This window comes from Moschus berezovskii, chromosome 24, assembly GCF_049115385.1.
Source record: "Moschus berezovskii isolate FMDL1 chromosome 24, NW_MosBer_1.0, whole genome shotgun sequence".
Taxonomy (NCBI): Eukaryota; Metazoa; Chordata; class Mammalia; order Artiodactyla; family Moschidae; genus Moschus; species Moschus berezovskii.
The window spans coordinates 53976020-53993894 of record NC_142483.1 but is presented as its reverse complement, the minus strand read 5'-3'; the positions used below and the strand labels follow the sequence as shown (position 1 = coordinate 53993894).

The following is a 17875-nucleotide window of genomic DNA, read 5'->3' as shown; positions in this document are numbered from 1 at the left end:
CCATTTATCCACTAAACAACAACAGTCAGGGTGATGGTGGCTTCATAGCATGTCTTTGGAGTTCCCTCCTCCTAAATCTTTTGGAACAGTTTAAGAAGAAATGTTGTGTAAGTTCTTTGTATGTTTGGTAGAATTCTCCTCTGAAGCCATCTGATCTTCCCCTTTTCTTTGTAGGGAGTTTTAAAATTCCAGATTCTGTTTCACTCCTAGTGATGAGTCTGTTCAAATGATTTCTTTTTGATTCTGTTTTGGTGTGCTGTAAGTTTCTAGAAAGTCGTCCATTTCTTCTTGGTTTTACTGATTTTTTTTTGTTATTTTCTTAATCTCTACTTTATTTCCTCCCTGATCTTTATTATTTCTGTCCTGCTGACCTTAGGTTTTTTGGTCCTTCTTTTTCTAATTCTTTTAGGTGGTAGGTTAGGTTGTCTATTAGAGACTTTTCGGCTTTTGAGGAATGCCTGTTTCACTATGAACTTTCCTCTGAGAACTGTTTTTGCTACATCTCACAGATTTTTGTTTGGTCCATCCCCACCCATGCACGGGACTGGACAGACTCCAGGTGGCTAAATGCTGTAGCTTTTCTTCTAATACTGAGCCCTGTTGCAGTGGTCCTGCCGAGCAGTCACATGGAGGTGCAGGGGAATATGTGTTGGCTGTTTGCTTATAGGAAGGCCACAGGTTTTGTGCCCTTTGTCACAGTGAAACCTGTGGGTGATTTATAGTTTTGTGCCACTGTGGTCAGAGAAGATGCTTGACATAATCTCTGTGCTCTTCAATGTGTTGAGGTTAGGTTTGTGCCCTAGTCTGTGGGCAGTCCCAGAGAATGTTTCATGCGCACCTGAAAAGAATGTGTATTCTGTGTTTTTTGCTTGTTTGTTTTTGGGTATAATGTCCTGAAAATATCAGTTAAACCTGTCTGTTCTATTGTATTATTTAGGTTCTCTGTTGCCTTACTGATTCTGTCTAGAAGACGTGTCCCCTGACGTCAGTGGCGTTTTGAAGTCTCCTACTATTGTGTTCCCATCAATCTCTCCCTTTATGTCCATTAATACTTGTTTTATGTACTTGGGTGCTCCTATATGAGATGTATATATGTTGACCAGTGTAAAATCCTCTTCTTGTATTGATCTCTTTATCATTATTTTGTCTCCTTCTGTATCTTCCTTTATAGCCTTTGCTTTAAAGTCTTATTTTGTTTGATATAAATAGTGTAAGTCCAGCTTTTTTGTTATTTACATTTGCATTACTTTCTTTTTCCATCCCCCCACTTCCAGTCTGTGTGTGTCCTTTGCCCTAAGGTGGGTCTCTTGTTGGCAGCAGATTGTAGGCTTTTTTTTTTTAATTTAGTCTGCCACTCTGTGGGTTTTGATTGGAGTGTTCTGTCCATTGACATTTAAGGTAGTTATGGATACATACATATTCACTGCCAGATTAAGCCTTGTTTTCCAGTCTGTTCTTTGTTTTCCCTTCCCTTTCCTCTTCCCTCTGTGGTGTGATTTTTCCTTGCGTTTATGCTTGTGTTCTTTTCTTTTTGGTTTCAGGGGCTTTATTGTAAGTTTGTGACCCATGGGTGCCCAGTTTTTGAAGTATTCTAAAGGAGATTAATCCTGGGTGTTCATTGGAAGGACTGATGCTAAAGCTGAAACTCTAATACTTTGGCCACCTCATGCGAAGAGTTGACTCACTGGAACTCTGATGTTGGAAGGGATTGGGGACAGGAGGAGAAGGGGACGACAGAGAATGAGATGGCTGGATGGCATCACCGACTCTGTGGATATGAGTTTGAGTGAACTCCGGGAGTTGGTGATGGACAGGGAGGCCTGGCGTGCTGTGATTCATGGGTTGCAAAGAGTCGGACACGACTGAGCAACTGAACTGAACTGAACTGAATGCCTTCTTATCTCTGCTTCCTGTAGACTGACAGTCACATAGGCTCAAACACATTCCAAAAAAAAAAGGAATCTGCGTTTTCTTACTCCCCTTCCCCATATTTTTTGATTTTGGTGTCCTATTTTACATCTTCATGTTTATCCTTTTGATGTTCCTTGTATTTATTGTTGGTTTCACAAACAGTTTTTTTTTTTTCTCTTTTTGATCTGTATGTTGGTTAGTTTAAGTGATTTACTTTCTGATTATGATTTCCTCCTTTTTGTATCTTCTTGCTTCTTTTCTATTTAAAGAAAATCTTTCAATATTTTTTCTTTCTATTCTAAATGATAATCTTGGTGGGTAGCTAGAGTATTCTGGGTTGTAGAGTTTTCCCTTTCGAGACTGTGTATATAATTTGCCCTTCCCTTTTGGCCAGCAGTATTTCTGCGGTGAAATTAGCCCATAGCGTTATGGGGGTTCCCTTGTAATGAACTTTTTCTCTTGCTTCTTTAGAATCCCCTTTTGTCTTTAGCTTTTGCCAATTTTATTATAATATGTCATGGTATGAGTCTGTTTGAGACCTTTGTGCTTCCTATATCTGGATATATATTTCCTTCTTTAGGTTTGGGAAGTTTTCAGCCATAGTTCTTCAGTATATTTTCAGTCCCCTTTTGTCTTTCTACCCCTTCTGTAAACCATGTCAGGCATATATTGGCATGCTTTAGACTCTTCCATAGGTCTGTTATATTCCTTTCATTTTTTTTTTTCATTTGCTGTCTGATGTGTTGATTGGGTAATTTCCATAATTCTGTCTTCCAGATCACTTATTCTTTCTTCTACTTTATTCATTCTGCTCTTCATTGCCTTTAGCTCAGCTGTCATCTCACCAGTAACTTTTTCTTGGCTTCTTATAGTTTCTAGTTCCTTTTTACAGTAATATGCATTTCTGTTGATAGCCTTTCTTAATTCCTTCGGCATATTCATTACCTCCTTTGTGACCTCAGTGTTTGTTCAACTGAAGAGGTCTGCTTCATTGTTTGCTCCTTCAGGGGAATTCTCTTGGTCTTTTAACTGGGAGTGGCTCCTCTGCTTCTTCATTTTGCTTGTATTTCTTTTTCTGTGAGTTTAGGAGAAACAGTTACCAGCTGTGGTCTTCGAGGACTGTTTTTGTGTGGGAGTGCTCCTGCCTAGCTTGTATGGGTTTCATATTTTTTGGCATGAAGGCTATTTTTAGTTTGGATGCTTGCAGTCTTTCCTGTGTGTGTGCTGGCTGTTAGCCCAGCACAGGGGGTATGCAGGTACACGGCCCATACACTTCCCAGGAAGGCAGGGGAAAGCGGTTGACTCCTGGTTGCGGGACCCTAGGTGGCGGTCGCTTGTGCTCCTAGGAAGTTGGGGTGGGAGTTGGTGCTTGGTGGTGGGACCCTCTGCAGCAGCACTGGTCTGTTCCCGCCTCTGGAGACTGGGATGGCAGCAGTGCAGCTCACACCCACCCCTGGAACCCGTGTTGCCGGCGCCCTGCTGCCTGAGAGCGCCTGCAGAGGAAGATGCTCCTCGGGCGGCCCGCCCCTCTCCTCCTGTGCCCCCTGCAATGGTGCCCTGCCTCTCTGGGGGGCCCAGGCCTCCCCCCATGGTCCCCCGGCTGTGGCTCACCACACGCAGCCAACCCCAGCCCTCCCCAGGCCTGCCTTCTGGCACCCTGCCTGGTCAAGGCACCCGCCGCCTCCCGTCCCAGCAGGTGAGCGCGCAGGCTGGAGGGAGCCAGCGGCCCTGGCCTTCTCTGCTTTGGCCTCTGCACACCGGTTCCTGCGTTATCCTCCAAGGTTCCCCGTCTGTCCCAGCTGACCTCCCCACTGGGAGGGGACTTCCCAGTGTGTGGAAGCCTTTCCCCTTCCACAGCGCCATCCCAGGGGCGCAGGTTCTGTGTGGACCCCTTTGTCTCTCCCGGGTGTGTGCTGTCCAGCCGTGTGGAGGTTTTCTTGCCTGTTTGGCAGTCTTCTGCCAGCATTCAGTAGATGTCCTGTGAGAATTGTTCCGCAGATAGATGTATTTTTGATGCGTTTGTGGGAGAGGGTGAGCTCCACGTCCTCTCTCTCCGCTGTCTTTATCCGATCACCCGTAGTTTCTTAAAATACATTCTCAGTCCCCTTCTCTTCTCTCCTCGGGGGCCCCAGTTACGTGTAGGTTGGCGTGCTCTACTTCATTCGTAAATCTCACGTGCTGCTTTCAGTTTCCTTTCCTTTGGCTTTCTGTCCGCTCTTCTGACTGGGTGACGTCACGTCTGTCTTCCAGATCACTTTCTCATTTTTCTGTTTCATTTTAGTCTGCCCTCCATTGTTTCTGAATTGGTTTTGGTCTGCTTTTGAAGGGTTCGTCTTTATAGTTTCTAGTTGCTCATTACAGTGACCTTGCATTTCTCTCAATCTTTCTGAATTCCTGTGTCATTTTTATTGCCTCCTTTTTGAACTTGGAGTCTAGTAGATACTCTGTCAGGAGCGGTCTCTTGTTTTTTTGTTTTTCTTTCTTTGTGGTTGTCCTCAGTCTGCGTTGCTGCACATAGATGTTCTCTAGCTGTGGGGAGCAGGGGCTCCGCTTGTTCCAGAGCACGGGCTTCAGTAGTTGGCGGCACGTGTGCTCAGTAGCTTGGCATACAGGCTCAGTTGCCCTGTGGTGTGTGGAGTCTTCGTGGACCAGGGATTGAATCCCTGTCCCCTGCTCTGATGGGTAGATTCTTAACCACTGACCTCCCAGTACCAGAGAAGTTTGATTTCTCTTGTTTTAATTGGTAGTGGTTTGCTTTTCCATTTTACTTAACTTTGTCTGTCTCTGTGAATGTAGGAGAAACAACTGTCCACTGTGGCTTTGAAGGGCCATTTTTCTGTGGGAGCATCTGTGTGCAGACTGTTAGGTCCAGAGGTTTTTGGTGTGAGGGCTGCCTTTGGTATGGATGCCAGCCGCCTCTTTCCTGAGTGCACTGTCTGCTGTCTCCTTGCTAGAGGGAGGTGATGGTGTGTCGTAGCGTCTGGAGCCTGCGCTCGATATGCGGCGGGACTTGCTCTTCACTCCATCATTGTCTTTGGCGAGGGCAGGGCCTGCTCCCCAGCAGTGGAGGTGGAGGTTCGGAGGGTCTGGTTCCGTCAGGCGCCGTTGTTTTGAGTGTGTGTCCTGCACCAAAGGAGCTGATCGCTGAAGTGGGTGAGGGCTTGCGGCCCCAGCACACCTGTGAGGGCTTGCGGCCCCAGCACACCTGTGAGGGCTTGCGGCCCCAGCACACCTGTGTGCCGTGTGTGTAGGCATCGGCAGTTCTGCTCTGAGGTAGCCCAGGGTCACCCAGCTTTCTCTGTTGTGTTTGTCCCAGATTCAGTGCAAGGCTGGGGTATGGGGTAGGCTCGGCTCGGGGCTGCAGGAGTTGAGGTATGTGGGCTGCCCCCTAAGATCTGGGCTGCCTCTCTGGCAGTCTTCTCCCAGGACCTGTGTGCCCCAGAGGTGAGCTGTGGTGTGGAGCCGGTGGAGACAATGCTCAGGCTAGAAAGTGCTTGCTGTAAACCGCCGCGCAGGGCCTGTCTCTGGGGGTGCTGGGCACAGTGCTCCCCAGCTTAGACCTGCCGCCCACTGTGAATGCTGACCACGGGTTCCGTGATGCCGCCTGGATCCCGCTCCAGGTGTGTGTCTGACCGGCCAGACCCGAGCCTCCACCAGGCTGTGCGGTGAGCCGGGCTGGGGTGTTCGCCCCTTCAGACTGGGAAGTGCTGAGGCAGCAGCCACCGTGCCAGACTCTCTGCCCTGATCGTTGGTGTTGGCGAGCCAGGCTGCGCACTCCTCACAGGCACCGCCTGGGCTTCTCCGACCTTCTGTCTGCCTCGGGGGATTCCCCGTAGGCAAGGGGGCTTGTCTCACGCGGGACCCCAGGCCTGGGCTGCTCAGATTGTGGGCCAGCTTGCTCCCTCCCCAGGGCAAGGGTCCAGCCATGCGGACTTCCTCTGCTCCCCATCCCGAACCTCTCTCCTCCCCCTGCCTTTCTTGCCCTTCCCAGTTATGTGGGTATTTTTCCTGTAGCTTGGTTGTATAGTTCAGCTTTCTGTGAGTGTTACTCCTCACGAAGGTGTATTTTGGTGTGTTCACGGGGGAGGTGAGCTCCACGTCCTCCCCCCGCCATCCTGACCCCCTTCTTACACAGGCTGGTTTTGAACATTAAGCCAGCCTCCACCCTTCAGGTCGGCCCTTGTTGAGTTGTCCTGCACTGCAGTTTTACATGTTGTTGGGTCCTGTTTGCTAAAATTTTGTTAAATTTTTGCTTGTATTTTGAAGGCTGTTGTTCTGTGGTTTTCTTGTGGTGTTTCTGTCTGGTTTAATTATCAGGTTGTGATAATTACAATTTTAATTATAGCCTTACAGAATGAATTGAAGTATGTTTTCTCCTCTTCATCTTTTTTGAAAAGTTTATGTAGAGTTTGTATTGTTTCACCTCACTTGGTTTGGTAGAATTCACCATTGAGGCCTACTGCACCTGCTTGTGTTTTATGGAAGGGTTTTAACTAAATTCTATTTCTTTAATATATATAGAACTCTTCCAGTTTTTTATTCCTTCTTGAGTTAGCTTTGGTATAGTTTTTGCCTTTCAAAGATTTTGTCCATCTCGCCTAAGTGCTTGAAGTTCTTGCAAAAAGTTGTGAATAATACCCTCTTGCTATCATTTTAATATCTAAAATCTGTAGTGATAGCCTCTGTTCCTGGTTTCGGTAATCTTTTTTTTTAACTATATGAAAGTAATTGCTATGTCTAATAAAAATCACAATGATTTTTAGTGCCTATTGTAATATATATATATTCTTGGAATTTTTATTGATATTAATACCAATTTTTAAAGAGTAAAGATGAGTAAATTTCTCTGATAGTTGTAATATTTGTCTATTTATTCCTGGTCAGCCTAGCTGTGCTGTGCTTAGTCATGTCCGACTCTTTGTGACCCCATGGACCTCATGGACTCTATGCAAGCCCACCCGCCAAGCTCCTCTGTCCATGGTGATTCTCTGGGCAAGAATACTGGAGTGGGTAGCTGTTCCCTTCTCCAGGGGATTTTCCCAACCCAGGGATCCAACCCAGATCTCCCGCATTGCAGGCAGATTCTTTACCATCTGAACCACCAGGGAAGCCCGTAGCCTATCCCTTCTCCAGGGAATCTTCCCAACCCAGGAATGGAACTGGGGCCTCCTGCATTGCAGGTGAATTCTTTACCAGCTGAGCTTCCAGGGAAGTCCCAGCCTAGCTAGGGGGTTACTGATTTTTTGATGTTCTCAAGGAACCAGCTTTGGGTGTCATTTTTTTCCCCTTGTTTTTATGTTTTCTACTTCATTGATTTCTTCTCTGGTCTTTATTATTTCCTTTATTTTGCGTTTCATTTGGCCTTTTTTTCTAGTTTTTTAATGTGGAAGCTGTCTTTTAGATTAATTTTTTTAAGGTTCCATTTTAAACCTTTGGGGGGGCTTAGTAGCTACAGCTCATTATTTATAATCTTAGCGTTGTTTAGTTTATATTGTGCATTTTAAAGTTATTACAGTCTGCCCTCAAATTACATTGCATTTCACTTCCATTCTCCTTTGCTCAGCTATCATGCTGTTATTGCCATACACTTTCAAATTCCAAATATGGTCTTAAATCCACACTGGATAGTTACTATTTTTGTTTTAACAGTCGTTTTTAAAGAGATTTAAATAACTAAAATGACTTTCTATAAGTCAAGTTAATATTTCCAGTCCTCCATTTCTTTTTTTAAACACAGATTTTCATCTTACGTCATTTTTTTTTCTGCCTGAAGAGTGTTCTTTAACTTTTCTTGCACTGCAGATCTGATGGATTCTTTCAGCACTTCTGCCTGAAAGAAACTTAATTTCTCTTCAGTTTTGAAAAAATATTTTTTGATGAATATAAAATTGTGTTGACAGTTTTTGTTTTCTTGCTTTTTTACTATTGATGAGACCTCTTTTGTCATCCTTATTTTATTCCTCTGTATGAGGTGTATCTTATTTCTCTGGGTGCTTTTAATGATTTTTTTAATCACTGGTTTTCACCAGTGTGGTTAAGCTTATGCCTTGGTGGATTTTCCTTCTTGTTTCTTATACTTGGAATTCTTTCAGTTTCTAGGATTTGTAAGTTTCATAATTTTCATAAAACTTTTGGCCATTATTCCTTCTGATATTATCCTGCCCCACACAATCTCTTGTTCTTTAGGGACTCCAGTTACGTGTTCATTAGGTTGTTTGAAGGTATCCCACAGTTCTTTTATGCTCTGTTCTATTTCTCTTTTCTTTCCATATTTCTTTTTGGATACTTTCTGTTGCTGTATGTTTTAAATTCACGAATCTTTTCTTCCACGGTGTCTAATCTGCTGTTAATCCCATTCGTCAATTTTCATCCCAGTCCTGGTGGTTTTCATGTTTAATTTGTATCTTTATGTCTTTCATGTCTCTGTGTAACATGCTTGATAGACATGAGATATTTAATTAACATCTTCACTCCAGTTTCATAGAAGTGTATTCTGCAGAACACAGTTACGATAACTTTTAATGCCTTTGTCTGCTATTTCTGGGCTCCCCAGGTGCTGCAGTGTAGTGGTAAAGAACCTGCCTGCCAATGCAGGAAATGTAAGAGACATGCAAGTTTGATCCCTGGGTTGGGAAGATCCTCTGGAGGATCTAAGGTGTTACAGCCTTAGCCATCCAGGCAGGAGAATCCCATGGACAGAGGAGCCTGGTGGGCTACGGTCCATAGAGTTGTCAGAGCAGGACACAACTTAGCACAGCACAGCTAGCTATTTCTAGAATCTGTGTCAGTTCTGGAGAGCCTTAATAGATTGAATTTTGTCTTCATTATGGATACATTTCCCTTCTTATTTGAGTGGATGGTAATTTTTTGTTCAGTGCTAGACATCCTGAATGTTATTTAGGGTACAGAGTATTTTTGTATTCTGATAAATACACTTGAGTTTTGTTCTGAGATGTAGCCGAGTTACTTGGACATAATTCCTTTGAACTAGGAGATCTTTTTTTTTGTTTTTAATAGGTTGGACCAAAGCAGTGGTTAGTCTAGGGACAGCTGTACTGCTCTTCTGAAGCAAGCTTCTCAGTACTCTACCCAGAGCCCCATGCACGGTGGCATTTTCACTCTTGTCTCGTGGGCATGGGCACTCTTACCCTGGGTGAGCTCTGGCTTTGTCCCCTTAATGCTTCTTGTTGAGTCCTTCCCTGGTTTTGGGTGATTTGCACACGCTGACTAGTACTCTGCCGAATTCTTGAGGGAACCCTTTGCAGATCTCTGGAGTCCTCTCCATTCCCATACTCTTCTCTGATCACTCTGACAGTCATGGTCAGACATTTGACTCCATATACTCAGATCAGGGAGTCCACTAGGCTCCAGCTGGGTTCCCTTTCCCTGCACCACAGCAGAGCAGAAAGAGCAGGTAAGATTGACGTGTGGTTTGAGGCCAGGTTTTAGAGACCTTTGGGTACTACGTGGAAGCATCAGGACTAAAGCCTGTAAGATAAACTGAAGCCATATTTCAAGAAAATGCAGATGACCTCAGCAGTCCTTGCTGTCTCTGTTAAGGACTAAGTGGCGAGTTAGGGATGTTTAATTCTCTGCTTCTGGCCATGCTGCCAACCCGCAAATCATTGAGGTCATCACCCTTTGGGACCGGTGTCCTCACCAGTAAAGGATGGGGCTTGATACTGACGACTATGGTTCCTCCAGAAGGGCCCAGGGAAAGGCCAGCACAGCACAGCACAGGAGGGGCTCGACCCCTTCAGTTGCTGCCTGCTGATTTCTCTGTAGATGAGAACTGGGAGCCCGACCTCTGCTCTCAGACAACTGCCAGAGGCTGAGAGAAGAGTTTCAGCTGATATGCAGTCTGTCTAGGGCTTTGCTTCTCAAATTGGTGTCCCCGGAGCAGCAGCACTGGCATGACTTGGGAACTTCCTGGAAATGTCAGAGTACCAAGCAGTTTGCCTCAGTCCACCCGCAGACGTCTGCAATGACAGGAACCTCAGCTGTTTCCTGTGACCATCAGAATTCGAAGGACACTGGTAGCTACAGTCAACAATTACATATTATACACTTAGAAACTTGTTAAACTTTTGAAGAGCGTTGTTCTCAATGTGAATGGTTCCATATTCCCCATGCCCCCTGGTGGCTGCCTGGCAACTTGCAGGGGGTTTTAGAAATGTTTTCTCATTTTAGGACCTTTGCACAGAACTGCCGAAACATTGAACATTTAAACCTCAATGGGTGCACAAAGATCACTGACAGGTAAGTACCAGAAATCACGTTGGTGACTGATAGGCCCTGGGAGAGTGAGGGGAGGGAGGGGTGGTTGAAAATACCTTTAGTGCGCCTGTCCTTTTTCAGCACGTGTTACAGCCTTAGCCGGTTCTGTTCCAAGCTGAAACATCTGGATCTGACCTCCTGCGTGTCTATTACAAACAGCTCCTTAAAGGGGATCAGGTGAGAGTGCCTGTCGGTGGCGGTCACGAGCAATACCCGAGGCTCGAGCGTTCTGGTGTTTGAAACCTTCCTTGGGGTCCTCCTGCGGCAGGAAGTGGGCGACTCGGGTCTCGGAGGTCTCTCTCCCGGGAACTGTTTGTGGGTCTCTGAGCTCAGAGACGTGCCTGCGCTCTCCATGGGATGGACTGCACAGGCGTGGCTCTGTTTCCTGCTCTCCCAGCGAGGGCTGCCGGCACCTGGAGTACCTCAACCTGTCGTGGTGCGACCAGATCACCAAGGATGGCGTCGAGGCGCTGGTGCGCGGCTGCCGCGGCCTGAGGGCGCTGCTGCTGCGGGGCTGCACGCAGGTACCCGTCCGCACGCCGGGCTTGTCTGCCGCGCGCGTCGCTGGGGAGCCAGGGCCCCCTGTACCCTAGCTGGCTCCAGATCTTCTGTGTTCTCCGTTCACGCAGCTAGAAGACGAAGCTCTGAAGCACATTCAGAATTACTGCCATGAGCTCGTGAGCCTCAACCTGCAGTCCTGCTCCGTGAGTAGCGTGCCTTTCCCTCGCGCTTCCTCCAGGGCGGGTTGGGGGTGGGGGATTGACACTCCCTTGTCTCACATCCCGTGTCCTCCTGGGACCCACCGCTTCCCACAGATGAAACAACAGCAGTCTAAACAGAAAGGCCAATGCAGAGCCATGAACATTTCCCCTAAAAATAGCGGAGGTTAGAGTCTTGATTTATGCGGAGAGGTCAGGGATGCTGTGAACTAGTCACTAACCTGAGCGGTTCCTGGGGCGCTCTGGGTGTCTTGTCTTAGAAACTGGGAGTGCTGGCGCCTCTGTGCTGCCTCGGTGGATGAGAGGAAACAACAGGCGTGAGGAATGAAGGGCGAGGTGTGATTTGCGTCAGTGCACGGCCAGCCTGTGAAAGGTGATCGGTTTTTTCACCGTTGTCGATAACAGAATTGAAGAAGATGCCTGCTGCAGCCAGCTGGGTTTCTCAAGGAGAATGTCATCTTTGAGAAAATTAAATGAAACCCCTGGTATCTGGCATTTAGTGAGTGAATCATAAATCTTTAAAGTCCCTAATGATGGGAGATAAAGCAAAAACTATCTTATGAGGAAATACTGACCTTATGAGACAGCGCCATTCAGAAATAGGACCTTGAATTGCACGTAGGATAGCACTGGCAGGGGACTTGAAGTCTTACTTAAATGTACATGTTTATAGTTACAGAAATTAGTGTATTTAAATAAAGATATTGATTTAAATCTTCATAGCTAAATTCATAGAATTTAAGCCATTTATCAATAATTTAGTGATTTAATTTTGTTATTTTCTAAACCACTTCAGAAAATATTATAAATATAGACATATGTGATTTATACAATAGATATCTTTCAATTAGCATTAATCCGTAGAAATCCAACCAAAAATTAATGTCACTTAACCAGGCAAATCTCATGAACTCTTCATTAAATCTGATTTTTAACACAAGTTTTGAATTTTTCCTGGAAAAAGACTCTTGAGTAGGAAGTGGAATACTGTTAGCAATGTTTGAATATTCTACAGCTGTGCAGAGAGAACTTAAATACCTGTCTTCTCTGTACTTAACCTTGTTTTGGTTACACTGTCAGGATAAAACGTTAAGTCGCGGGTAACCCGGGCAGGCGGCCGGCGGGGGGCTCCGCTGACTGTGTGCTTGGCTCCGCAGCGCGTCACGGACGACGGCGTGGTGCAGCTGTGCCGGGGCTGCCCGCGGCTGCAGGCGCTCTGCCTGTCCGGCTGTGGCAGCCTCACCGACGCCTCCCTGACAGCCCTGGCCTTGAACTGCCCCAGGCTCCAGTGAGTGCGCTTTCCACGCTGCCCCTCAGGGCCTGGGGCCGGGCGGGTGGTGGGGTGGCTTCTCGCAGCTGGTGGAATAGGTGGTGGCGGGTGAGTCGTTGGCTTCTGTCAGATGGACTGGGATGGGACAGAGCGTGAGCTGGCCCATTTAGGCCTGTGTGGAGGGCGTCACATTGTTCAGCCCCAGGGAACCTGAGTCTGCATTTCCTGATGGACATCACTCAGGTGCCCAGCCGTTTGGCCTCGTCCTGTCATTACTTTGCCATGTGAGTGATCTATGGGAGCATAGGGACAGTGAAAATACATTTTAATTGTTTACAAGTCAATACATACTGGAATAATATCGAAAAACACCAGCAGTCGTGTGCTGGTATTGTGGGAAGATCCCTGTATTACTGCCCTGTTTGCGGTGGGACTCCTTCAGCCTCAGTGTTGTGTCAGAGAGTGGAGTAAAGTCAGCACTGCGGAGCAGGCTCTCCTTTGGCGTGGTTAACCCGCTGCTCTCTCGTCTCCCCACACTCCGCACCCCAGGATCTTGGAGGCCGCCCGATGTTCCCATCTGACTGATGCAGGCTTTACGCTCCTAGCTCGGGTAAGACAGGTATTACCAAACCAACCAGCCTCTCAGCCACCCCTCCAGAGCGACTTGGAGTGTGCAAAAAATGACCTTCAGCAATGACAGGCCCCAAGTAGAATAGAGTCCTGGTGGGGGTTGGGAGAGCGTTCTGTATTTTCTCCCTTGGGCCTGGAAGCGGGGGGGTCCTATACCAGGAGTGGGGACCTGGCCCTCAGTCTCACTTTGTCAGGCGGTGCCACAATGGGAGCAGCGTCCTCCTTGTGGGAGGTGCCCTTCCTCACAGACCCCGACTCTCAGCAGCGTCCCTCGGCTGTGCCGGGCTCTGCCTCTGGCCCCTCTCCACACTCCCCTGCCGCCCAGAGCCGCTGTCCTCCTGGGGCTGCTGTGATTCTGCCTCCTATCGCATTCCCCCACCATCCACACTGTGGTGAGCATCCCACCCCGTGTCCTCCCAGAAACCCCTCCGTGGCTAAAATCACACTGAGACCTGTGAGCCCCGGGAAAGCGTAGATGAGAGAAGGACACGCGGCCGCCCCCAGTGCCCGCCTCCACGTGACTGTGATTCTGAGGGCGCCTGCTCAGACGCGCCGGCTCACTGGGTCACTTTGGGAGCAGGGGGTGTCTCATGGACTCTCGTGAACTCTTGCAGAATTGCCACGACCTGGAGAAAATGGATCTTGAAGAGTGCATCCTGGTGAGTGCGCCCCTGACAGCCCTGCAAGGCGCCCTGCAGCCACGGAGAGCCAGGTGTAAACAGAGAAGCTGGCACGCTCTGGTCTGGAGCCTTCTTGCCCCAGCACGGGTGTCAGGGTGATGTGTACACTCTGGGCTGTTCTCCGTCATCAGAGCTGAGTTCAGGATAGCACCATCTTTTGCCAAACTTAAAAAAAAAAAACCCAAAACTCTTATTTTCACATAACTGGGAGGAAAAAGCTTGCATGCCCAGTGATGAGGTGACTGCACAGAGAAGAATCCTGGGGGCCCCCTCGCCCACTCCCTTTGTGCCTTGTCCCCCGTGGGGCTCCAGGGTAAAGACAAGAACAGCTTCACAGCTGGGGGTGAGCAGGTCTGAGGTTGCTGGGGAGGAGAGGCGCTCCCAGCCCGCGTGTACTTGGGATGAGCTTTTCATTCTGTTGTGCACCGTTTGGTTCTTGCGTGCAGGAGCGGCAGGGTTAGGTATTAAGCTCTGGCGTAGAAGCCACACTGACACAGCATGTTTCTCTGCAGATAACCGACCGCACGCTCACCCAGCTCTCCATCCACTGTCCTAAGCTGCAAGCCCTGGTGAGTCAGCTCTTGGTGGCGGACTTAGCTCTCAGGGACGAAAGATGCCCTGCCCCACTGCAGCAGGAACCTCCTGTCTGCAAGGGTGTCGTCATCCGTGCTTTCAGGGGTCTGTTAGTTGGGAGGTGGAGAATCTACATGTTATTGTTTTCATTTTTGGATATGAACCTAATACAGGGACCCAGGTCCTTACAAATTCACGTTCAGCCTGTCAGAGTGAAAAGGCACGATCTATGCGGAGGGGGAGTTAGAGAGTATACTGAAAGGTCCAGAATGAGCGGTGGAGTGTTGCACTCGGGCACGCTGACCTCGCACGCACGTTCCATCCGCTGCTGGGCCTGGAGTCCCCATTCATCCAGCGAGTTGTGTGAACTCGGCCGCCCGCTCCCCTAGATACCCAGACTCAATCCCAGCAATCCTGCCACGCGGGCACCGTGGGCACCCCATTTTATCAGCAAGGAAGCCGAGGTGCGGAGCACTTCAGAAAATTGCCCAAATTTGCACAGCTGCCCAGATGGTGAGGCTTCCCTGGGCCCTGGTCTGCCCACTGTCCTGGGAGGCCCTTATGCTAGCCCCCTCTGTCAGCAGGGTTTTATAGCGTCGTCAAAGCTCCATCTGGACTGAGTTACTCTCCCCCTCACCCCCCGTTTCCCTCATTCCCACATTTCTTCTGGCTGCTTCTCCCTCAGGCACAAGCGTGCTAGGCTTTGGACAGCTCTGGGACTGTCTTTTGGAGTTTGGGGTCAGATTTCAGAGCTAGTCAGGACCTACCTGTTTTCAGATTTTCTGAGGAAACGGTTTCCCCCTACTGTATCTGCAGACGATTTTGTACCTCTTGTGTCTTCACTCCTAAATTGGTTGTGATCTGGTTTTCTAATTGACAGAATATGCTCCTCAGACGGGATTTCTCCACCCCTTGTCCCCATGCCCCTGAGACCCCCTTGTCCCCATGCCCCTGAGACGCCCTTGTCCCCGAGGTGTGAGGAAGGTTAGGAGTCCTGGGCTTTGTTCTGGTTTAACCTCCTTCCCCTTGGTTGCCCAGGGGCTGTCTCTGCCCTTCCCCGACCTTGAGATACCCTGGTCTTGGACTCCCACCAGCTCCCCAGCTCCTGGAGCGTGGGGTCCACTCCAGCAGGAAATGTTATTCAAATGCTGCTTTCCCCAGCGGGGGTTCTAGTGACGGAAACCTCCGTTTTCCCCTGTACTCATACAAGAAACTCCCAGAGGATTTAAGAGACAATCTAAGGAAACCCCAAATAAGGGCCTCAAGTAAAGAAAGAAAAAAGCATGGAGGATTATTAGAAGAGCAGGGAGACAGGTGAGCCAAAATCGATTTACCTACAAGCATGTGTTGCAGAAGGGGCGCCCGCGCCAGACCTTGTCCTCGGCTCTGGAAAGTGACAGGAAACTGCAGGGCAGGATGTGTCTGGATCCCTTTGAGGGATATTCCAGGGCCTTCCCCACTTTGAGGGCGGACATGGTAGCCATGCCTCTGGGCCCCCAGGTGGAGTCGAGGGTGATTGGCAGCGCGGGTGGTGTTGGACATGCAGCCGGTGACCACCTACCTGGGGAAGGGCCAACAGTGCTCTCTCCTCCACCCCAAGGGGCCCTCCCCCAGCCCCCAAGCTAAGGAGGCAGGGCTCAGAATTGTGAACGTGGTTTTTATCTTTCACTGAGATCTGCAAGCAGGAAGCAATGAGGGGAGTGACCACCAGCCCCTAGCAGGCTGAACTTCAGTTCCTGGGTTGTCCTTTTCATTTTTCACATGAATGAGGCAAGTGTGTGTACACACCCCTCTCCTCCCTTCAAGGAACTACTCTGTGATCCTCGGAAGGACAGGCCTTGTGCTCTCAAAAAACCCGAATCTAGAAGGCTATCTGAAAGGGAAGCTGATGCAAACCAGGGGAACTCCAGACTCACAAGAACCCAGAGGAGCTCATGAAGTTTGTGCAGAGGTTAATGATCCTCCTCGGTCCTTCAATTCGGAGCCTGCAGGATGTCCTGAGCGGGTTTCAGTGAGGTTGAGGGGCTGGTTTCCACTTAGTACCAGAGCCAGTTTTGGGGGCTTTTAAAAAGTATTAATGCAGCTCATTGCTCCTAGAAGCTACCCAAGAATTTTAGCTATTAAAGAATAAAAATTATAGCCAATAAGGGCTGTATTACTTTGTTGATACTACAGAGTTTTAGTTTTCACCCTGATTTATTATAGCCTTTACCAGTGAGATTTATGCTTTCGTATATAATTAGTGCCCTTTCTGGCTTAACAGAGTCCCTTTAACACTTCTTGTAAGGTGGCTCGTGTGTGTGGCGTGTGCTGCGCTGTGTGGCTCCACGTATCTTAGTTCCCCAGCCAGGGATGGAACCTGGGCCCTGGCAGTGAAAGCCCTGAGTCCTAGTCAGTGGACCACAGGGACTTCCCACCTCTCCTCCAACTCCAGATGATAACCTTGCTGCTATTCTTCGTTGGACCCCTTTCTTTCAGGACTTATATTGTGCCCCTCCATTCAGGCCTGCCTGCAAAATTTCTCCTGAAAAATCTGCTGATAGTCTTACGGGAATTCCCTTGCACATAACAAGTTTTTTTCTCTTGCTGCTTTTAAGATTCTTTACCTTTTCACATTTTAATTATAATCCCTTATAATGAGAATGTTAGTCTACCTGATGCTGTCCTGTAAGTCCGTTAGACTGTCTTTATTTTTTTCCTTTCTGCTGCTCTGATTGGGTGGTTGTCACTACCAGTTTTTCAAGTCACCGGTCCTTTTATCTGCTTCATCCATCCAGTCTGCTCTTGAAACCCTCTGCGGTATTTTTCAGTTCAGGGCTGTTCTTCAGCTCCATGACCTCTGGTCTTTTTCCAGAGGAGGGTGTAAACTCCTCTCTGGGAGCCCAGCAGAGGGCGCGCACACGTTCCTGCCTTGGCTGGGGGCCTCTTGATGGCACCTGACCTGAAGGCTGCCCCATCAGCTCCTAGGCAAGCACACAGGCCTCTTGCCAGGAAGACGGGGTGGTTCAGCCTGCTGCCTGTACAGTGCCTGGGGGAGGTAGTCTGCCAAGATTCTCTTCTCATGTTAAAAGTCCCATGAGACCCGGGAATACAAGCCCCCTTTGGCCATCAGGGTCATGTGAGCAAGGAGCATCCCATATACAAAGACTGGGGCACCAGGCAGCTGTGAAACCTCCCTCTGGAGATGCTGGTGCCCCGTGTGAGGTTCAGCGAGAAGCGCCAGGTTTAGAGTTCCCTCCTGATGGGGGTCTCTGCCCTCAGGGGTGGGGTTCATGACAGGCCGTGGCCTCCCCTGCCCACTTGCACCGGCTCCTCTCCTCTGCCCGACGTGGAGAAGTTGGCCAGCTGGTTTTTGTGTTTTTTTCCGGAGGCGGCTGGTCCCTGTGTAGCTGTAGACTCGCTGTTTGCGGGAAGAGGTGAGTTCAGGGTCCTCTCGGCGCGGACCGCCCCCTGCAGTGTCGGTTCCACCCCTGCCCCGGGGGGGACGATGAGAGAGGCCGCTGTCCCTAGGCCCAGCCTCCCTCCTCCCGAGCCGTGGTTCCTGCAGACACCGCGCCTCCCCTCCTTCCAGAGCCTGTCCCACTGCGAGCTCATCACGGACGACGGCATCCTGCACCTGAGCAACAGCCCCTGTGGCCACGAGAGGCTGCGGGTGCTGGAGCTGGACAACTGCCTGCTCATCACCGACGTGGCCCTGGAGCACCTGGAGCACTGCCGTGGCCTGGAGCGCCTGGAGCTCTACGACTGCCAGCAGGTCACCCGAGCCGGCATCAAGCGCATGCGGGTAAGCGCGGGGCGGCCGCCCACCCGGCGGA

The 17875-nt window shown here is 49.1% G+C and overlaps 1 protein-coding gene across 1 annotated transcript in view; it reads left to right on the top strand.

Annotated features, from left to right (window-relative positions):
• Positions 1-17875, top strand: part of FBXL2 (F-box and leucine rich repeat protein 2) — a 79063-nt gene that overhangs the window by 57825 nt on the left and 3363 nt on the right. Inside the window, exons 7-15 of the mRNA XM_088831688.1 lie at positions 10102-10170; positions 10270-10365; positions 10586-10712; positions 10818-10892; positions 12065-12195; positions 12727-12787; positions 13422-13466; positions 14000-14056; positions 17632-17844. Of these exons, the coding sequence (XP_088687814.1) occupies positions 10102-10170; positions 10270-10365; positions 10586-10712; positions 10818-10892; positions 12065-12195; positions 12727-12787; positions 13422-13466; positions 14000-14056; positions 17632-17844 (874 nt within the window). The remainder of the gene's footprint in view (positions 1-10101; positions 10171-10269; positions 10366-10585; positions 10713-10817; positions 10893-12064; positions 12196-12726; positions 12788-13421; positions 13467-13999; positions 14057-17631; positions 17845-17875) is intronic.